Source organism: Gracilinanus agilis, chromosome 4, assembly GCF_016433145.1.
Source record: "Gracilinanus agilis isolate LMUSP501 chromosome 4, AgileGrace, whole genome shotgun sequence".
Classification (NCBI taxonomy): Eukaryota; Metazoa; Chordata; class Mammalia; order Didelphimorphia; family Didelphidae; genus Gracilinanus; species Gracilinanus agilis.
In genome coordinates, this window is record NC_058133.1 from 210,897,669 (window position 1) to 210,919,478 (window position 21,810).

The window sequence follows — 21,810 nt, forward strand, 5'->3', positions numbered from 1 at the left end:
TCCTCAGCGAATAATTCAAGGATCTCTGATTTCATCAGTGTGAAATCCCTACCGTGACAGAAAGGGGCTACAATTTGCATATACTAGTTTTCATGAAATTGTGACAGAATAATTAATCTTTTCGGCAATGAGTTCTTCTCTCTTTGCCAGGCTCTGTCACTAGGCTTTTGCTCAAAACCTCTCCAGCTTAGGAATGAACACCTGATGGAGCTCATGCTCTGTTGGCATAGCCTGCAAGAACTGAGGGTCACTTCTGTGCCATAATGGGACACTAAATTAGTATTCTTGTAGAGGAATATAGATGGGAGAGAAGGGAGATGCATTTTGGGGAACTGGTTCTTGGAACAGTAGGTTGAGTTTTTTGTTGGATGGACCTAAACTAGTGTCTGCTACCTGCCTCAGTTTTTTCACCAGAAAGATTCTTGGCTATTTTCTTCCCTCTCAAAGAGGGGAGCACAAGTTTCTACCTGCCCCTAGGAGTCTAGAGGTTGCCAAAACTCTTTTCTTACAGGGCTAAGCCAAGCCAAGCCAACCCTGGGGGTGGGGGTTGGGAGGTGGAGGGGATGGGTTGGAAATGGAGCAAGCAAGTGTGCAGGTATTCATACACATGCACACAATCCCTACAACCATGGAAGAGAAAAGGAAAGGTTTTGTATGGGGATCAGGGGAGGAAGCTGAGTTGTCTGACTTCTGCTTCAGGCTCTAAATAAAGACCCAAGGCTCTTTTTGGTACTCTCTCAATGCCAGCAGCTCACACTGTCCCATGGAGAGGAAATAATTCTTGGGGTCAAAGTCCTTAACACATTAGAGAGTTCAAAAAGCACTGATTAAACAGATTAGGGCTAACACCAACTCAAAAGCCTCCATCTTCCTGTTCCTCACTCTCATCCTTGTAATACTGGCCCAGCTATAAGGGAACACCGATTCTGCCCAGTCTCAAAAGCCAGGAGGAATACTACTTGAGTCAACCAATACTGGTAAAAAATCCTCATTCTTCTTTCCTAGATCTTCATCCAGGTCACATTAGCTAACTGGGTGTCTCCCAAAGTTGTTCTGGGCCCTTTTCTCTAGATTATTTCACTTGGTGATCTCATTAGTACTTGGGGTCCAATCATTATCTCTATGCAAATAAATCTTGGAGCTATTTGTCCAGCACTACCCTCTCCCAGGGACTTGCATCACCAATTGTGTATTGGACATCACAAACTCAAGGCCATCCAAAGAACTCATTATCTTTCCTCCTAACCCCTCCCCTCTTCCTACTTCCCTATTACTGTTAGGGGAACCTTCACCCTTCCAGTAGGATAGGCTTATAACCCTGATGTCACCTTTGGTACCTCATCTGCAGTCACCCCCACATAGCCAATCAGTTGCCAAGTCTTGTTGTGAACCTTATCTCTTCTCTCCTCTCCCTTCCTTTCCTTCCACTCATACCTCCTGGATGCAGGCCCTTATCACCTCCACCAAAACTAATGAAATAGCTTTCCGGCTGATTTCTCAACTGCAGCTTATCCTCCACCAGTTGACAAAGTGATCTTAGAGATGAAAGATTTTTTAAATGTTTGTACCACCTGAATGTGATAGAGGATATACTCAAAATATAAGAAATGCATTGTTCTTTATATTTTGTGAACCCTTACCTTCAGCCTTGGGGGTCATACATGTAGGAACAGTCTGAGGCTAGATTTGAACCCAGGATGTCTGATCTCCAGGCTGGACTCTGTCTCCTGAGACACCTAGCTGTGTGTGACCCCTGATTTCTTTCAATTTTTTGTTCCAATTCCACTTTCTTCATCTGGTCTTTTCTTCCATCTCCCCCTCCCCAAATTCTAGTGCCTTCCCTCCCATATTGCCTTCCGTTTACTCTGGATATACCTGCTCAGCTTACACGTAGTCTCCTCCCATTAGAAGAGGGGCTCCTGAGAGCAGAGACTGTGTTATTGACTTTCTGTGCATCCTCAGAGCTTTACACATTAACGCTTAATAAAAGCTCATTGATTGACTAGATACAAGACTGACAAAAGAGAGCTACAGAATAGTACTTAAAAATTCCTACTTCTCTTTTGTGGTGGAAAAAGGTATTAATGATGGTGGGGAAATATGGGAAGTATGGGGCAAGGGATATTGATGATAGGAAGGGGTGTGTGCATTTGATTCCAGTGGAGTGGAAAATTAATAAGAAAACAGGTAGAAAAAAAGGATGAGTAACAACAGCCATCAGATGGGTAAAGGTGTTAAGGATAGGATCTTAAGTCTCATTAGCCTCCAGACAATTTTAATGCTTTCTGATCCAAGGCCTTAAATAAAAGAGGGGGGAAAGAGAAGAGCAGGAAGTGACTAATTATGTTAATGAAAGGGGAAGCTCTCCCAAGCTGTCACCCAAAGTTCTCCCCCATAAAGATAAGGAAGTATGATACATATAGACAGTAGGACAGCCATAAAAACTAAAGATCACTGGCAGGTTTAGGAATTGATTACCTGTGACTTTCCTATAATAGGTACCATATCTGAAATTCCATTAATGTCAGCTAAGCTTTGTATCATTTCCCCTCTATATCTCCACCCAAACAATTGCGATAGCCTCCAAATTGGTCTCCCGGGTCTCTAATCTCTTCCCACTTTAACCCAACTTTTACGGTCACTGTAGCCAAGGTGATTTTCCTTCAAGCACAATGTCACCCTCTTCTCCCCTCCCTAATAAACTCCAGTGGCTCCCTACTGACTCTAGGATAAAATGTAAATTTGTATATTTAGCTTTTAAATCCCTGTACAACATGGCCCCCCTCTGCTTTCCAGCTTCGTTACTGTCCTACATTTATGTTTGAGACAAATTGGCCTTCTTGCTGTTCCTCACATAGGATGCTACTCCATCTTCCATCTTTTGCACTCTCTGGCCCCAGTATTTGGAAAGAACTCTTTTTCTCATGGTCGTTTCCTAGATAGAATTTCTTACTTCCTTCAAGACTCAGCTTAAGCTCCACCTTCTTCATGAAAAAAGTATTTTCCTAACCCTCCCAGCTGCCAGTGCTTTCAAAATGACATTGTACTTATTTTGTATTTATTCTGTATATCATTGTCCCTGACCAAGCTGTTGCTTACCCAGTAGAACAGAAGTTCTTCAACAGCAAGAAAGGACTGCATCATTTTTGTCTTTGTATCCCTTGTGCCAAGCATAGAGCATGGAACATAGTAGGTACTTAATAAATGATCCGTTTGATAATTTTAGTGCTGTAATACCTTTCAATGTTTGTCTTTGCACTCCCCGGGACAAGCATAGAGCATGACATGTAGAAATATAATATCTTTCATAAGAGGAGTCTTCAACTTAAGTATCCCCCAAATAGACAAGCACCAATCCAAACAGAGATTTGGGAAGAGGGTCAGGGACAGGGACAGCAAGTTTCTTATCCCGAAAGCTGAGGGGTGGGAAAGATAAAAGGAGGGGCAGAGAACTATGAAGATTATAAGAGGATAGGAAAGTTAGAGGATAGTAGGACTACAATAGGAAGGGTGAGTCAAATTAGGGGGTGCTGGGACTACAAAGAAGGTGGAAAAGATTAGGAGGTGATGGGAATAGAAGAGAGAAGATAGAAAAGATTAGGGGTTGAGGGGGCTACAAGGAGGGTAGGAAAGATTAGGGTGTTGTGAGAGTACAAAAAGGAGAGTGGTAAAGATTAGGGGGTGGTAGGATTACAAGAAGGAGGGTGAGAAAGATTTGTGGGTGATGGGTCTACAAGAGAAAAGGTAGGAAAGGCTGGGGGTGGAGGGGTGGGACTACATGAGGAAAATTAGTAGCCCAGAGGGACTTCTAATCTCTTAAAGCCCAAACTTCTCCCACCAAAGCAGGCCAGAAATCTGGAAAAACAAACTCTAAAAGACCTCTCAGTCTTACCAATTCCCACCCAGGAGTAGCTGTTTAAAACTACACGGGAGTAGCCGGCTCCCCTATATCTTCCAGCCCATTCTCTACCCTCCTAGGGGCCTCCCTACTTCCTAAACTCATTGTAAAGAAACCCTGGGGCAAAGGGGCTACCTCAGTCTCTAAAATGCTTTCTCTCTCAAAACGCCTTCACCTTCCTCTCGCCAGTCCTTAATTTCCAGGAAGAGCTTTAGAAAGAGGGGAGGTGGAGAGAGGAGAGGAGCAAAGAAGGTAGACCGAGGGAAGAAGGCAAGTGGGAGGTGGGGGCAGCGAAGGGAGGAAGGGTAGCAAGTTGAGGAGAGAGAGGCAGGTCTCCAGGAAAGGGAGCTAGAGGGTGCTAAGGTAGGAAAGCGGCAGAGGGCTGGCTGTAGAATGGGGCTTGAGGGGAACAGCTAGGGATCACACATGGATACGGGGCGCACTCACTGACCTCCTGGTAACTGGGATCCTGAGGGGTGAAGGTGCTATCCACGGGTTGCAAGCGCAGGTTCAAGTGCGGGAAGCTGTGTAGCCAGACGGCCCACCAGGGCGCTATGTAGTCCACTCGGGCGGCCGGCATTGCTCCTGCCCCTTCGTTGGTCAGTCGGAGTGTCCCGCCGGCCAGTGGAGCAGCAGCAGCAGCGGCAGCGGCAGCGGCAGCGGCGGCGGCAGCCGAGACCACTGCACGGGGCGCGCTCCCGATACCATCCCTCGCGGGCGCTGCGATCCCTCCCTTCTCCCCCGCCCCCGCGCGCGCCCCCGGCCCCGCCTCGCCCCTCGGCTCTCCCGCGCCTCTCAGAGGGGGAGGCGCCTGTGAATGAAGAGATGCGAGGAATAAAACAGGGTCCGGACTGCGGCCCGCCCCGCCTCCACCTGGGAAGAATCAAGATCCTGGATTTAAAGCTGGATCGTCAGTTCCAAACCCTTAACCAAGAAGAGGAAATTAAGAGAAAATTAACTTACTCAAGGCTCCCTTAACTAGTTTGAACACATAAGAATACGATCGATTTAGTTACAGACGGAGAATCTGAGGCTTAAGTGACTTGGCTTGGGTCACAAAGCTATTAAGTGTCTTAGGAGGCAGTTAGATGGCCTGGGGGATAGAGTGCCAACTCTGGAGTCGGGGAGACCTAGGTTCTAATGTCTCCTCAGACACTTCCTAGCTGTGTGACCCTGGGCAAGTCACTTAACCCCCTTTGCCTAGCCCTTGCCCTACTGTCTCAGACAGAAAGTAAGGGTTATTTTTTTTAAGTGTCTTAAACAGGGTTTGCTCTCCTGACTTCTCCCCGACTCCAAGTTTAATGTGTCCACTACTTGTTTTTAACCCTTAATTTCCCTCTTAGAATCAATGCTATGTCTTGGTTCTAAGGCCAAAGAACGGTAAGAGTTGGAGGTTAAGTGATTTGCCCGGGGTCCCACAGCTTGTGCCTGTCCATTAAGCCGTGCTGCCTCAGGTTGGCATGAGTTGCCTTCCGATTCCTTATTGTCCCCACATCATCAATGTGTCTACCCCTCGGTGCTTTTTGCAGACATTTATCATTACTTCCATTCTTACTCATCATTTTTTTTTTATACTGTTGATTATACTTATTAACTAGCCAGACTCAGAGGAAGGACTGAGGACTCTTGAGCCCTGGGAGGGGCTGGGTATCCAGAAGGGGGCATTTAGGCATCCAGTAAATGTGAACCACAATAATAACATCTGGCATTTAAGTAGGGGTTTCTCACAGCCCTGGGAGGTAAGTAATGTATGGTTTATTTATCTCCATTTTACAGATGAGGAGACTAAGGTTTGAAGATAAAGCAATGGCCATTGTTGCATAGCTATTACTCTGGGCCAGGCCTGACTATGATTGGTTCAAGCTAGAGGCCGAAGTGACCAGATACTCCAAGGTCAGATCACACTAAAGGAAGTTGATTTGGCAAAATAGCAAGGGGAGAATATTCAGCAAAGATACAATGTTAATTCCGATAAAGGCTGCTCCTCTCCTTCCTATAAGGAGATTAGCCTTGTCCGGAGGGTATAATCTCTCCCAGGGAGTTGGGAGGTCAGGCATCTAGCCTGAGGAGCTTCTTGCTCGGAGCTATTTAAGCCTTTGGAGCCCGGGACACTTGGTCAATGGTTGGAGCCTTAGTTCCACAGACTGATTAAGGTTTTAAGTTTTGAAGAAGTTTTCAGTTACTTTATAGGGAAAAGTTAGTATAACCTATGAGGAGTAGGTGTTACTGTTACCACAGCTATTATGTTTGTTTTTTTAAACCCTCACTTTCTGTTTTAATGAACAACAGAAAAGTAAGAGCTAGACAAACTAGGGTTAAATGACTTGCCCAGGGTCATGGAGCTTAGAAATGTCTGAGGTCAAATTTGAACCCAGGACCTCCCAACTTTAGGCTTGGCACTCTATCTACTGTGGCACCTAGCCTTTCCAGCTAGCTATCAAGCTTTTTTTTTTTTTTAAAGTCCTTAACTTCTGTCTTAGAATCTGGAGACTCCAAGTGTGTAGCAAATTGAAATCTAGAAACCCCAAGTTTGCCTTTTTGTCCCATGAGAATTGGAGAGGGGGTATGGGAGGAGACTCACGAGTTTCAGACTAACACTAAACCTTAAAGTATTTGGTGGTCCCAGTTAGTTGGGGCTGGCCCCCTAATCACAAGTTAAGTACTCTCTCCCCTACTATCAAAGTCCTTTCCCAGGTAGCCCATCCCTAGGCTGGATCTTTCCCTTTTTGTATCCTTTGTAAAGCATCAGTTTCTCCCTGATAATCCTGTCTAGTACTTTTCAGTTCCCCAAGAGGTATATAAGCTCCCCAAGTTCTATTGTTCCTCTGAGGATGACGTAGCCTGGTTATTATCCTCTCAGAGATACTGTTGCCAGAGTATAGGACTCTGTGTGGCGCTGAATCTAGAACACTATCTCTTTCCTGACTAAAGACTTGGTTTTTCTAACCATTTAATAGTTCTGTGTTTTTTCCCAGTTAACAAATCCATACTAAGTATTGGCTCCAAGCAGAAGAGCAGTAAGGAGTAGGCAACTGGGGAACACATCTAGGAAGTGTCTGAAGTCATGCCTGAACCCAGGCCATTGCCATCTCCAGATCTGGCTCTTTATCCACTGAGCCAGCTCCCAGCTATACAGATTTAAAGCTGGAATAGGAGGTCCAAATTAATAATCCATGTTACTTCCTCTGTTTTATGAGGAATTCAACAAGGACAGGAGAGCATGAAGGACTAACAGATTAAGGGTCGAACAGGGAAAAACAGGCAATAAAACACAGCGGGAGACTTTTTTTCTGCCCTCCTTTCCTCCCTCCATTCCCCCCAACCCCCAGCCCATGCTCACCTAAATCAGGGTGAGTTTTTTGGGGGTTTTACCTTCCTAATATTATAGGGAGTGAGCCAGGGAGGGACTGTAGACTCATATTCAGTGAGAGAACCGAGATGCTGTTGCCAAGAGCTGCATTAGCAAAACCATATTGTCCAGAAGCAAAGTACCTGTAGTCCCAGCATGCCTTAGTCAGACCACATTTGCAGTACTGAATTCTGTTCTGGACATCACAATCTCATCCAGAGGAAAATAACCAGGAAGGGGATGGGATTGAAGGGAATGGGGATCCTTAGGGATGAAGACTAAACCTGCCATCTCATTGGCATAGGGAACTCCAGGGTGATTTCTCTGATGGTTTCCATCAAGTCCCACCTTCTTCTATAGGAAGCCCTTTGCTGATTTTTTTTTTTTTTTTTTTTTTTTTGCATTTAAAAAAAAGCCCTTACCTTCTGTCCTGGTAACAACTCTGAGCCAGAGGGGCAAGAGCTAGGTAATTGAGGTTGAGTGACTTGCCCAGGATCACAGAGCTAGGAAGTATCTGAGGGAAGATTTGAACCCAGGACCTCCTAATTCCAGGCCTGGTACTCTCTCCTCTGTGCCCCCTAGAGTACCTTCCCTCCGTTATCTCTTATTTATTCTTACTCTTTTGTTTGTACCTAGTTGTTTCCTTGATGTCTCCCTCTGCAGATCTGAGCTCCTTGTGAGTAGTCTGGGTTTTTGTTGTTGCTTTGTCTTTCTTTGTAAGCTCAGAGCTCATCATATTTTGTTGATTAGTCATTTCAGTCCTGTCTGACTCTTTGTGATCCCTGTAGGGGTTTTCCTAGTAGAGATACCAGAGAGGTTTGCCATTTTCTTCTCCAGCTCTTTTTTACAGATGAGAAAACTGAGGCAAACAAGGTTAAGGGACTTGGTCACACAGTTAATAAGTGTCTGAGGCCAGATATGAACTCAAAAAGATGAATCTTCCAGACTCTAGACCTAGCAATCTACCTATTGTTCCACCTAGCCGCCCATACCACATAGTAGATTCTTAAAACAACAACAACAACAAAAACCCTTCCTTTCTGTCTTCCTGTGAGTTCTAAGACAGAAGAGGATGGGTTGGGGTATTGTGTTCAGTTTCTGGGCACCACATTTTAGGCAAGACATTGATAAATTTGACGGAAGGGGGATGAGACTTGTTCTAGTTGGCTCCAGAGGACAGATCTAAAAGTAATGCATAGAAAGTTACAGAGGGAGTAGAGGGAGGTTTGTTATAAGAAAACATTTCCTGAGGCAGCCAGGTGGTTCTATGGATAGAGGGAGTCAGGCAGACCTACCTGAGTTCAAAGCTGGCTTCAAACACTTACTATGTGTCCCTGGGCAAGTCATATAACCCTGTTTGCCTCAGTTTCCTTATTTGTAAAATGAGCTGGAGAAGGAAATGACAAATCATTCCAGTATCTTTGCCAAGAAACTAGATGGCTCAGGTCTTAGGTTCAAATCTAGCCTCAGACACTTCCTAGCTGTGTGACCCTGGGTAAGTCCCTTAACCCCCATTGCCTAGCCCTTACCTCTCTTCTGCTTTGGAGCCAATGCATAGTATTGACTCTAAGGAGGAAGGTAAGAGTTAAAAAAAAAAAAAGAAAAAGAAAACCTCAAATGAGTGTTTTGGTTTTATAAGATGATTCACTTTAAAAAATGAATAATATGGAAATATGTTTTGCATGATAATACATGTATAACCCAGATTGAATTATTTGTCAGCTCCAGGAACAGGGAGGGAAGAAGAGAGGGAGACAACATGAATCATATAATTTTGATACTTATGTGGAAATTAAAAAAAATAAAGATAAAACATTAAAAAAAAAACTTGAGAAAGGGAAAAAAAAGAAAAAAACCCCAAATGGGGTCTCAAAGAGTCAGACACAACTGAACACCAACGTCATGCCTCCCTTAATGGGGGGAAGAGTTGGGGGAGCTAGGCAACACAATGGATCAAGCCAAGCCTGAGTCAGGAGGACCTGCGTTCAAATTTAACCTCGGACACTTCTTAGCTGTGTGACCCTGTGCAAGTTCACCTAACCCTGACTGCCTAGCCCTTCTGCTTGGAATTCATACTAAGACAGAATGTGATAGTTGAAAAGAAAAGAAAAGAAAAGATTTCCCAAATAATCAAAACAGTCCAAAATGAGGAAGGACTGCCTTTGGGGATGTAATAGGTTACAGCTCACTGGAGGGCGTCTTAAAATCTGAATGAGGCTGGCTCCGGGATCCTCTCTCTCCCCCTTTCCCATTCAGAGAAGCGTCTTCTTCAAGTCAAGGCTCCTGAGATTCCAGACAGTGAATCACTCTCCACTCCACAGGCTATAGGCTATCTGCCTCCCCGCATCCTCCCCTCCCCCATCTGCTTCCCTCCTTCCCAGTTCCTTCTGGATGAAAAGCGGTAGAGACAAGCCAAGGCAATGTAGGCAGCTGATTCTCTCCCCCTTCTCTGTTTTCTCCTAGACCTGCAGCCCACCTGGGGATTCCGAGCTTGGTGCCTAATAGGCTGCTAACTCTTGTAACTGACAGAGCCTCCACTGCCCACTCGCCCACCGCCATTCACGTTAAGAACGTACTCTGAGGTTTTTATAGCACTTTAAGTTGATAATGCTCCTTCCTCACCGCAGACCTGCGCACTAGGGAGTGCAAGATTTGCCCCAGTTCACCCAGTAATTCCAGGGCCAGGATGGAATCCAAGTCTCTTGCCCTGTGGGGTATCTGAAATAGAAGAGTGTAGAATTAGCAGCCGGAGGACACTCAATCCTTACTTGGCCTTTGGGCCAGCTGGAACAGGAGCAAAGCTTAATCCTTCTCAGGCCTTTCCTATCTGCTCTCTGGGGGATGGTTACGGGTCAGCTTTTTCCTTTATCCCTCCCCTTTTCTCCCTGAAGAACCAGCTTCCTTGAGGATTAGCTTATTTTTAATTTTTTTATTTTTCATCTATCTATCTATCTATCTATCTATCTATCTATCTATCTATCTATCTATTCATTCATTTTTTATTTTTATTTATTTATTTATTAGTTTACTTTTTAGCCTAGGGGCAATCTACTGGCAGCTACTTGGTATAGTGGATAGCATGCCTGGCATGGAGAAAGAAGAAATGGAGTTCAAATGAGTCCTCAGACTAATTGTGTGATGCTGGGCAAGTCACTTCACCCCATTTGCCTCAGTGTCCTCATCTGTAAAATAAACAGGAGAAGGAAATGGCAAGCCATTGCAGTGTCTTGGCCAAGAAAACCTCAAATTGGATCACAAAGAGTAAGACCTGACTGAAGAACAACTGAACAAAATCTTTTGGCCACCAGTTTAGGAGTTAGGGGGTGGGGGGCGACAGTATCTTAAACCAGAACAAATCAATGAAGGTTTTTTACAAATGCCTACTAGCAAGGCACCCTGATGGTAATACAAAGGCAAAGATTCTGAGAAATAAAAATGAAAGAATGCCTGCCCTCATGGGACTTACATTCTAAATACACAAAGAAGTCCATACTTCTTTGAAGAAGGAGAAATTGAACTAGCTTTTAGGGCAGGTAAGAGTGGGAATTAGAGAAAGCTTAATTCAATTCAGGTAATATTAAGCACCTACAGTGTATAAGGTTCTTTGCTGGACTTACATAGATAAAAAAGTAAAGCCCCATACCTATACAGGGGTAAGGATGGAGGATTTTATGAGTACAAATTAAGTGTAATACTTGGCAAGGAAGAGATCCAAACTAAGTGTTCTAAGAACCTTTGAAAAAGAAAAGATCATTTTCTCTTCCAGGATGGTAGTTGAAGGGGAGGGGAGAAAAGGTAGAAAATAAGTTCCTTGAGGGGAGGGACTATTTTGATTATTTTGTTTTTGTTTAGTGACTTGCTAAGTGTTTGTTGAATGAATTGAAGTAGTTCTTGAGTTGGAGTTTGAAGAAAGAAAAAGATCTCTTCCCATGGATACCAGCAGGGACTATATTCCAGGGATGTGGAATAGTCCTTGGGAAGATAAGGAAGCAGGGGAGTATCAGGAAATGCTTGTTCATTTAGGGAATGAATGAGTCCAGTTTGGCTGGAACATAGAGTGGCTGGAGGAGAGCATAATAAAGTTGCAAAGCAGATTGGAACCAGACTGTGAAGCTCCTTTAAAAGCCAAGCTGAGTTTGTGCTTTATCATCTAGCCAAAAGGGAGCCACAGGAGGATTTTTGAACAGAAGAGTGATCTAGTCAGACCCATGTGCTAGGAAAATTATTTTGATAGCTGGGTGAAGGATAGATTAGAAAGGGAAAAGATTGGAGGCATTTAGAAGGCCATTGCAAAAATTCTGGAGCAAGAAAATTAGGGCAGGCTTTAACATTGTGTATTGGGCAGCTAAATGGCACTGTGGATCTAGTGCTGAGCCTGAAGTCAGGAAGACTCACCTTCCTGAGTTCAAATCTGGCCTTGACACCTATTAACTAGCTATGTGACTCTGGACAAGTCAGTTTACCTTGCTTGCCTCAGTTTCCTTATCTGTAAAATGAGTTGGAGAAGGAAATGGCAAACCACACCAGTATCTTTGCCAAGAAAAACCCAAATGGGGGGCAGCTGGGTAGCTCAGTGGATTGAGAGCCAGGCCTAGAGACGGGAGGTCCTAGGTTCAAATTTGACCTCAGACACAAATTACTTGACCCCCATTGCCTACCCTTACCACTCTTCTACCAAGGAGCCAATACACAATATTGACTCCAAGATGGAAGGTAAGGGTTTAAGAAACAAAACAAAACAGAACAAAAAAAAAACCCAAATTGGGTCATAAAGAGTTAGACACAACTAACAATAAAAAAAGCTAAAGAAAAGGGAATCAGAGTGGACAAAGGAACAACAGTTCAGTTCATGAGGGCAAGAACTAGGGTAGAGACTATATGAAGGAAAGGGAAGGAATCAAGGGATATGGAAAAAGAAAGAACAAGATTAGAAATGGAGAGAAAAAGAAGACATAAATACTCATTATAGATTGTGTTTAAGTTCTCACACAAGCCACTATCAAGTGAGTCTGGGTATTTTCACTGGATAGCCTTCTTGCCCAGAATGCTCTCCTTTCTCATCTCTGCCCCCTAGATTCCCTGACTTCTTTAAAGTTCCAACTAAATTCTACCTTTTATAACAGGGAACCTGTACAGATTTTCCTTAGTTCTAGTGTCTTCTCTGTTAATTATTTCTTTTTCCTCCAACTTCTTCATTTTACTTAATTTTAGTTTTACATTTTTTACATTACAAAGATTTTTTGTTTTCAGATTTTCTCTCTTCCTCTTCTCCCCCTCCTTGAGAGAGTAAACAATTTGATATAAATTATACATGTGAAATCATACAAAACATATTTCCACATTATGTTGCAAAAGATTTTAATTTAAAAATTGTAATTAAATTAAAAATTAAATTTAAAAAATCCAAGAAAAGGAAAAGTTAAAAAAAATGCTTTGATTTGCATTCAGACTCCATCATTCTTTCTCTGGAGATGGATAGCATCTTTCATCATAAATCCTTCAGAATTTCCTTGAATCTATTGATGATCTCAAATTCATCCTGTTTATATTTTGTTTGGGTACAGTTGTTTTCATTAGCCTGTGAGCTCCTTGAAAGCAAGGAGTGCCATATTTTTTGTAACCCCAGCCTTGTACAGCACATAGTAGGTGTTTAATACTTAATCGGGGTGGGGGTGGGAAGGTCTATGACATTCTTAGTCTCCCACTACCAATCCCCTGTTCCTCATATGTCCAGGGTGGGAGATTTTATCATAATCATCGTGGTGACTGTGGTGATGAAACTTGTAGATTTCATCAGGTTTAGATTTGCTTAGGGCCTGGGGAAAAGGCTTAGAAGAAGCTGGAGAAATCACCAGCAAACAATTTTCTGAGAAATCAAACTTGTTTTCAGGCAGGGCTATCATGAATCATTGTCAACATCATCTCTGTATACAGTGTAGAACACTGAGACCCTGCTTAGCTGGAGCTGCAGAGTGTTGTGTAGGGATGGATACTCATCATTCTGCTCCTTCCCCAGAGATTTGCTGAGCCTGGCCTATTGATAGCAATCAGACAGAAGGGCTGGACCCTGGGGCCCTTCTAAGGCAAACAGGTGGGACAAGGGAAAGAATCCTCAGGGGGAACAAACATTTCTCTTAGGGATCCACTCATACCTGTTATACCTACTTTCTCCCCTTTTACCTTCCGGTACTGGCCATCCAATATTTATTGACTAGGCAGTCCTTTGGAAAGGGACTTCATCAGGGCCAGCCAGCTGATAGCAGATGGTAGTTTATCTCTTCTGTTTTTACAAGGCAGAGTAGTATTCATACAATCAGGGATTCTTAGAGTTGTTGGAATCCTTTTTTTTTTTTTTTTAAGTCCTCCCCGCAGCTGGTAAATTGATATCCCTAAAACATAGGTTTCATCATGTTACTTAAACATCTTCATTGTCTTTTTATTGCCTCTAGGATAAGATACAAATTCCTTGATATATAGCACTTAAAGCCTCCCACAACGTGACTGCCACTTACCTTTCAAGTCATTTAATATTTTTCATCTTTATACCCTCTGTCTTAATATAACTGACCTTCTCCCCTACCCCTTCCTTTTTTTGAGGCACAGGGAAACAGGCTGGCTGGATTTGAATTCAGATCTCCCTGACTCCAAACCCAACATTCTATTCACTATGCCAAGAAACATTTATTAAATACTTACTATGTGCCAGAATCACTAGCTTGCATCAAAGCATGGAAAGTGCCACATTTTATAATAGGTATTTCCTGACCCCCCAAGTTGTTAGTGTTTCTCTCTCTGTCTCTGTCTCTCTCTTCTCTCTCTCTCTCATTTACTTGGAATATATGTTATATTTACTTTAAAAAATACAGAATTTCAATTAGAAGAGATCTTAGTTTTCTGTGAGACCTTTGAATTCCTCAGTAGAATATAAGTTCCTTAAGGGCAGACTTCTAATTTTTATCTCAGTATCTTCAGTGACTGAACTTAATTGCTATTCAGTCATTTCAGTCCCTTCTGACTCTTTGGGAACTTCATTTGGGATTTTCTTGGCAAAGATCCTGAAGTAGTTTGCTATTTCCTTCTCCAGCTCATTTTACAGATGAGCAAACTGAGGCAAACAGAGTGAAGCAACTTGCCTATGGTCACATAGCTAAGAAGTGCTTGAGGTCAGATTTGAACTCACAAGAATGAGTCTAACTCCAGATCTGGTATTCTAACCACTGCACCACCCAGCTGCCTATTTAAAACATAACAGGTATTTAATAAGTGCTTATTTTTGTCATCTAATTTTTCTTTTAAATATTCCAAAATGAATTCTCCCTCAATCCTTTCTCTAATTTAAATATCTTGGTCCCTTCAACCAGTTCTATAATAAAACTTTGTCCAATTTTCTCATCATCCTGGCAACTTCAGAAAAATTCCAAAAGCTCTATTAGCATTATTAATATGCCTGGTGAATTGAAGATTCCAGAGGAAAGTATTGGGCAGTTTTCAATAAAAGTATATCTACTAAATCCAATTCTCCTGGCTCTCCAACTTTCTGTATACTAAAGGGATAAAAAAATCGGCTGACAAAAAAACCTTAGGATCTTCATCCTACTTCCTCTCCTAACTTGTTTGCTTCCTTCCTTCCTCCTTCCCTCCCTAATTATCTTGGAATCAATATTAAGTATTGGCCCTAAGGCCTAGGCAATTGGGATTAAGTGACTTGCCCAGGATCATACAGCCAGGAAGTCACATTTGAATCCAGAGCCTCCCATCTGAGCTACCTCAATATCCCTTGCTTAAGTATTTTCCATAGGCCTTCAGTGATTTCATTTTTTTTTTAAATTTTAAACCCTTATCTTATGTGTATTGACTTATAGATGGAAGATTGGTAAGGGTAGGCAATGGGGGTCAAGTGACTTGCCCAGGGTCACACAGCTGGGAAGTGTCTGAGGCCGGATTTGAACCTAGGACCTCCTGTCTCTAGGCCTGGCTCTCAATCCACTGAGCTACCCAGCTGCCCCTAGTGATTTCATTTTAATCACTCCTGGCATTGATTAAGGCCCCCAAATACCAAAGAAATAGAAGCCATAGAATCACAGATCTAGGGCTAGAGGGGTTTTAAAGTCCAGCTAATCCAACATCTTTATTTTATAGATGAGGAAACTGAGGTCTAGAGAGGTTAAATGACTTGTTCAGAGGTATATATATAAGGGCTAAAATGTAATAATTCCTCTCCTCAAGGAGCTTAACATTCTATTGGGGGAGAATATGTATTTAAGTATTTTTGGAATATGTTAAAAATAAATATATTAAAAATAATTTTTTGGGGGGAGAGAATGCATTAACAGCCAGAGGGCAGACTCAGGAAAGGCTTCGTTTAGAAGATTGTGCTTGAGCAGAGTTTTGAAGGAAATGAGGATTATAAGAAGCCAAAGTAGAGTGGGAGTCAGTGCCAGGCATGGAAGACAGCCAATATAAAGGTTAGAGATGGGTGAGTTTTTTTTTTTTAATGATGAATAATAGGTGGGAGGCCAGGTCACCTGGACCATATTGTACAGGAAAGGGATTAATATATAATAAGGCTGGAAAGGTACATTAAGGCTAGATTATAAAAGGTCTAAATTATTTTATCAGGGCATAACCTCATATCATACCATTTTTCCTTGCCATGCCTTAAAATCTTTCAGAATTTTCCTAGACTATTAGCCCTGGTATTACTTCACTTTCCTAAGTTCTCAATCTTGGCCTTCTAGTTAACTAGTTCAACTCTACAATTTATGTAGCCAGCCAACTGGATCCATTACAAGTCTATGTTAACTACTCCTCAACTGAGTCCTCACCAGTTTTTTCCACACCTTTCACTGGATCTTTCTTCCATTTCCTGGAGGTTGTTTCAAATGGCCTCTTCTCTCAAGACTCCCAAACCATCCCCTATCTCATTATCTTGGGTAAAAAGTTGGGCTGATACTTTACTAAGAAAAGAGAGGGGCCAGGTGGGTGGCTCAGTGGATTGAGAGCCAGGCCTAGAGATGGGAGGTCCTGGGTTCAAATCTGGCCTCAGACACTTCCCAGCTGTGTGACCCTGGGCAAGTCACTTGACCCCCATTGCCTAGCCCTCACTGCTCTTCTGCCTTAGAACCAATACAGATAAGGGTTAAAAGAAAAAAAAGGGAGACGGTTGCAAAGTTCCTCTTCTCTCTACCTTTTGTTATCATTGTTTATACTCTACTCCAGTCTTCAGTGAAAAAGTGACCCTTCTCACCAGCCAGTCTCACTTCCTGTACCCTTGGTTCCATCTCCTCCCATCTTCTTCAATAGACTGCCCCCCAAAACCATACTCTCCTCACTCTATTCTTCAAACTCTCCTTATTTGCTGGTTCCTTCCCAGTTGCCTACTTTAAACACTCTTACCTTCCCCATCCTAAAAGATAAAAGAACAAAACCTTTCACTAGATCTTACCATTCTCTTAAATTATTATCCCAAATCTTTCCTTCCTTTTACAACCAAACTCCTAGAAAAAAAGTGGTTATATCTCTCCTCTCACTCACTTCTTGATCATTTTCAGTTTGTCACCCAACCACCATTCAACACGCGCCAAAGTAACCAATTATCTCTTTAATTGTCAAATCTAATGGCCTTTTCTCAACTCATTCTAGTTGATCTTTCTGCAGCATCTGTTGCTGCTAATGCTGTCTCTCTTGGTTCTCTTCCTATCTGTCCGACTGCTCCTTCTGGATCATCATCTATGCCATGCTCACTAACTGTGAGTGTTCCCATGGGTTCTGCCGGGGCCCTCTTCTATTTTCTCTTACAGGATGATCTTATCAGCTCCCTTGAGTTTAATTATCTCTATGCAGATGCCACTAAAATTTCTAAATCTAGCCCTAGTCTCTCTCCCTTAAACTCTAGTCTTGCATCTCCAACTCGCAATGTCCAAAACTGGATCCATCTTTCCCTCAAACTCAACTCTCTTCTGAAGTTCCCAATTTATGTATGGGAACTACCAACCTTTCAGTCATTCTGTTTTATAAACTCAGTGTTTATATTGATTGACTATGCTTAACATATTCAATCAGTTGCCTCACCTCAAAATCTTTCATGTCCACCTTCTCTTGGCTGACATGGTAATTAAACCTAGAAGAGGCTTTCATCACCTCTTGCCTTGACTATTGCAAAAGCCTCAAGACAACTTTAGGTTTTTCTGTCTCGAGTCTTGTCTCTACAACTGCCATAGTGATTTTCCTGAAGTACAAATCTGATCATGTGACTTTTGTAATAAACGTCAATGGTTCCCTATTATACTTAGGGGCAAATATAAGCCTCTCCAATTGGAGTTTAAATGCAGGGGGTTTGTTTTGTTTTTGATAGTTAATTTCTGGAGAAGTCCACTTAAAATGCCAACAGCAGTCGCTTTTCATTCATTGTAACACAGCTCCACCTAGTGACCTACTGAATGCTTAACCTTCTCTCACTCTAAAGAGGGCAATGGTTTCCTACATCAGTGGGTTGTCACTGGTGATCCACTGAGATACAGGAAGAAAATAGTAGCACTTTAAAGAGGGAGCCCACATATAATAAGCATCCCTCCCACTGCATAGTAGATTTTGAACCCATTTCTTAAAAAATGTAAAAATGCAACACTTTGTTTTACAAGAACTCATAATTGACATCAGGGAAGATGGAGATTTGCTAGCTGAAATTCAAGAAAAACTTTTGCATAAGTTTTGAAAAATGAGTACTGTGACTTAGTTAAGTGCAGCCATAGTGCATATATTTAATTTAGATCTACATTTCTTCAATTATGATAGCTATTAAAATCAAGTATCAAAATAAACTAAACTTAGAACTCAGCCTTGGAATTAGTTACATTTTCTTTCTTTTTCCTTCCTTCCTTCCTTCCCTCATACTGTGTAGGTATTGCCTCCAAGGCAGAAGAGTGGTAAGGGTAGGCAATGGGAGTCAAGTGACTTGCTCAGGGTCACACAGCTGCGAAGTATCTGAGGCCAGATTTGAACCTAGGATCTCCTGTCTCTAGGCCTGACTCTCAATCCACTGAGCTNCTTCCCATAGATTATCTGCTCAATGTACTGGAGACCTTCCTTTAAAGCTTTTTTATTTATTTTAATTTTGAAAAAACCTTATCTTCCATCAGAATCAATACTATGTGTTGGTTCTAAGGCAGAAGAGTGATAAGGGCTAAGCAATGGAGGTTAAGTGACTTGCCCAGGGTCACACAACTAGGAAGTATCTGAGGCCAGATTTGAACCCAGGACCTCCTATCCCCAGGCCTGGCTTTCTATCCAGTAAACCACCTCACTTCCTCTACTTCATTATTTTGAAAATGTTGGGAGCATTTCTCAGTAGATTGAGAGCCAGGCCTAGAGATGGGAGGTCCTTGGTTCAAATTTGGCCTCAGACACTTTCTAGCTGTGTGACCCTGGGCAAGTCACTTAACCTCCATTGCCTAGTCCTTACCACTCTTCTGCCTTAGAACCAACACACAATATTGATTCTAAGATGGAACGCAGAAGTTTAAAAAAAAAAGCAACAAAAACGAAGTTTAGGGGGCAGCTGGGTGGCTCAGTGGATTGAGAGCCAGGCCTGGAGATGGGAGGTCCTAGGTTCAAATATGACCTAAGATACTTCCTAGCTGTGTGACTCTGGGCAAGTCACTTAACCCCCATTGCCTAGCCCTTATTTTAACAAGACAAAAAAGTCTTTCTACCCTTAACCACCAAAAGATTTCAAAACAATGATTTATTTCATCATTTCAAATTTCTATTTTGTATTTCAAACTGTACATATTAATGCAATAGTATATGTGAGAAATTTATAAATATTAGAGGTACATGTTAATTTTTTTTTAACTGATGGGGTATATGATCAAAAAAGTTTTGGAGTTCATTACACTGTATCATACCAAGGGTCCAAATCTAGCTAATACAAAACAGAAACCAGAGTCCCTATCTGTTAGATACTATTTTGTTAACATTTCCTTATGTAACATACCAAAGCAGTTTGGTTTTTCAGCTTCCATGATAGGCACTAAGAATCTTAGTTATTAGAACTGCCACTTATTTCCAAGACATTTTTTTTTTTGGAAAGGGATTATATATACCAAAATATTCATAGTAGCACTTTTTGTAGCAGCAAAACATCTAGGAATAAAGTGGAAACACATTGATTAGACAATGGTTGAACAAATTTATGTATATGAATAATCAAATATTGTGTCAAAAGGACATAGGTGAAAGGGGGACAGCTAGACAGGCCTGGAGATGAGGAGTCCTAGGTTCATCCCCATCTGGCCTCAGAACTTCTTAATTGTGTGACCCTGGGCAAGTCACTTCACTTAGCTTTTTCTGCTTTTTTTTTTTTTTTATCTTAGAACTAATATACAGTATTGATTCTATGATGAAAGGTAAGTATTTAAAAAAAAAAGAATTTAGGTGAAAATGAGGAATTTGGAGAAATATGAAGAGTTCTTTAAAATGATAGAAACAAAAAGAACCAGGAAAAATAATATACTCAAAAACTAAAATAACATAAATGAAAATAACACAAATGAACTTAAAAGTTATATTACACTAAGAACAATTTTGGCACTGAAGAAGAGATGAGGAAATGCATTGACTTCTTTTCCTTGGAAAGAGAAGCATGGGCAAGATGGGAGGGTGGGGAACTAGGATCAAACAGGGTACTTGTTGGTTGTTTTAACTGTTTTTCCTACAAGGGATGTTTTCCTGGTTTACATGAGGGTATATGTTCAGAAATTCAGGCTGATGTAAAAAACAAAAGGCAACAATAAAACATTTTTTGAATGGTCCAACTATATACATTGGGAAAAAATGAAGAGTACACACTCTCCAGATAATAATAACATGCTCGGCTCAGAATCCAGAGTTAGTCAATATGGACAAACATTGCAAACAGAAAATAAATTAGGCCCAGAATTGAGGACGGTTCAAACTGGACACCAGTTTTCAACTACCAAAAAAATTCAGCTCATGTAGCTATGAATAGTGACTATGACCTCAGAATTAAAAAAAAATATTATTTTAAACAAACAAACAAAAAAGCTCACAGGTGAACTAAAAGGTAATGGAAAGATACATGTTATCCATAATGTAAGTTGTAGCATATTTTTGGTGGCTTAAAAAAACCGACAAATATTAAGCAACGATGTGCTAGATACTAAAGAAAGACAAAATTTAAGCTATTGTTCCTCTTAGGAGCTTACTGGAAAAGGGATTTGGGCATGTCATGAAGTGAAAGACGGGATAACCAGGAAGAGGGAATATTGAATTCAATATTGAGTTCAAGCCATCACTTGGAGACAGGCCAAATGTAGGGATGCAGCATCAAACCCATCCTCAGATCAATCAAAGCACCTTGGGGTCTTATTAGCAGTCCCCACTCAATGATTCAGAAGGCAAATTCTGAGGATGTTATTAGTTACCTTGAGACACTTTAACCCTTTTTCCAATCAGATCTTTAATATGCCACTAAATCTGAAAGGTAAATGGAGTGCACAATTGAAAACTTTGAAGAATCTTTCCCTATTTTTCTGTGACTGTTCAATCATCCATTGTGGGTGTTCCCCATTATTATTTCCCCGAGTCTTCTCTACTCCTGTGGCAATTCTGGATTATCTTCCATGGGTTTATCTCTATGTAGAGGAGCCACATATTTATCTATAGCTTATAAACCAGTCCCACCAATAGGGATGCCAAACAGTGAACACCCCAGAGACGTCTCAGTCAACATAGCCAAAATAACTTATCTTCTCCTTCCCTAAACTTTCCTCCTGATGAAAATACTAGCCGCCTTCTGGTTTCCCAGAATCATCTCAGTGCTTTTGTTGGACTCTTCAACCCACATTTGCTCTCAGCTGGCTTTCTACGTCCATCTCTCACATCCCACCTCCCAACACAGGTATCACACTTTCAAACTTCAGCCCTTTCCCACCATTCTCTTAGACCAGTGATGGGCAAACTATTTAGAGGGGGCCAAAGGAAAGGAAATGCTCATCTGTCAGTTTTTAAGGAAACTCTTGAAGTTTCATTCTATTGTATCCTACTCCTTGCATTCATCAGATTAGGAATAATGTCACATGGCCAGATAGAACACTTCAGGGGGCTGCATCTGGCCTGCAGGCCATAGTTTGCCCATCATTGTCCTTATCTTCCTGCCCAATATTTTTCCATTCCAAGTCGTCTTCCACACAGTAGCCTGACATTTAAAGTACACATTTGACTGTGACAATCAATATTTAGTACCTACTATATGCTAGGAACAGTGATAAGCCCTAGTAATACAAGGAAAGGTAAGACAATTCTTGCTTCCAAGGAGCCAAGCCTAATGGGGACAGGCAACGCAAACTATATAGATACAATATAGGAAATAATCAACAGGGTCACTAGAATTGAAGTTGAGAGGGGGCCACTTGGTAGCACAAAGGATTGAGTCAGGCCTAGAGATGGGAGGACCTGGGTTCAAATGTGGCCTCCTATGACATTTCCTAGCTCTGTGACCCCCGGAAAGACAATTAATCCCCATGGCGTATTCCTTACTGCT

General features: G+C 41.8%; 1 protein-coding gene across 1 annotated transcript in view; it reads right to left on the reverse strand.

The window, feature by feature from the left end:
* The window catches only part of TTYH2 (tweety family member 2), a 105,339-nt gene extending 100,837 nt beyond the window's left edge, over positions 1-4,502 (reverse strand). Inside the window, exon 1 of the mRNA XM_044676967.1 lies at positions 4,350-4,502. Within this exon, the coding sequence (XP_044532902.1) occupies positions 4,350-4,478 (129 nt within the window). The 5' untranslated portion in view covers positions 4,479-4,502. The remainder of the gene's footprint in view (positions 1-4,349) is intronic.
* Positions 4,503-21,810: the final 17,308 nt, after the last annotated feature.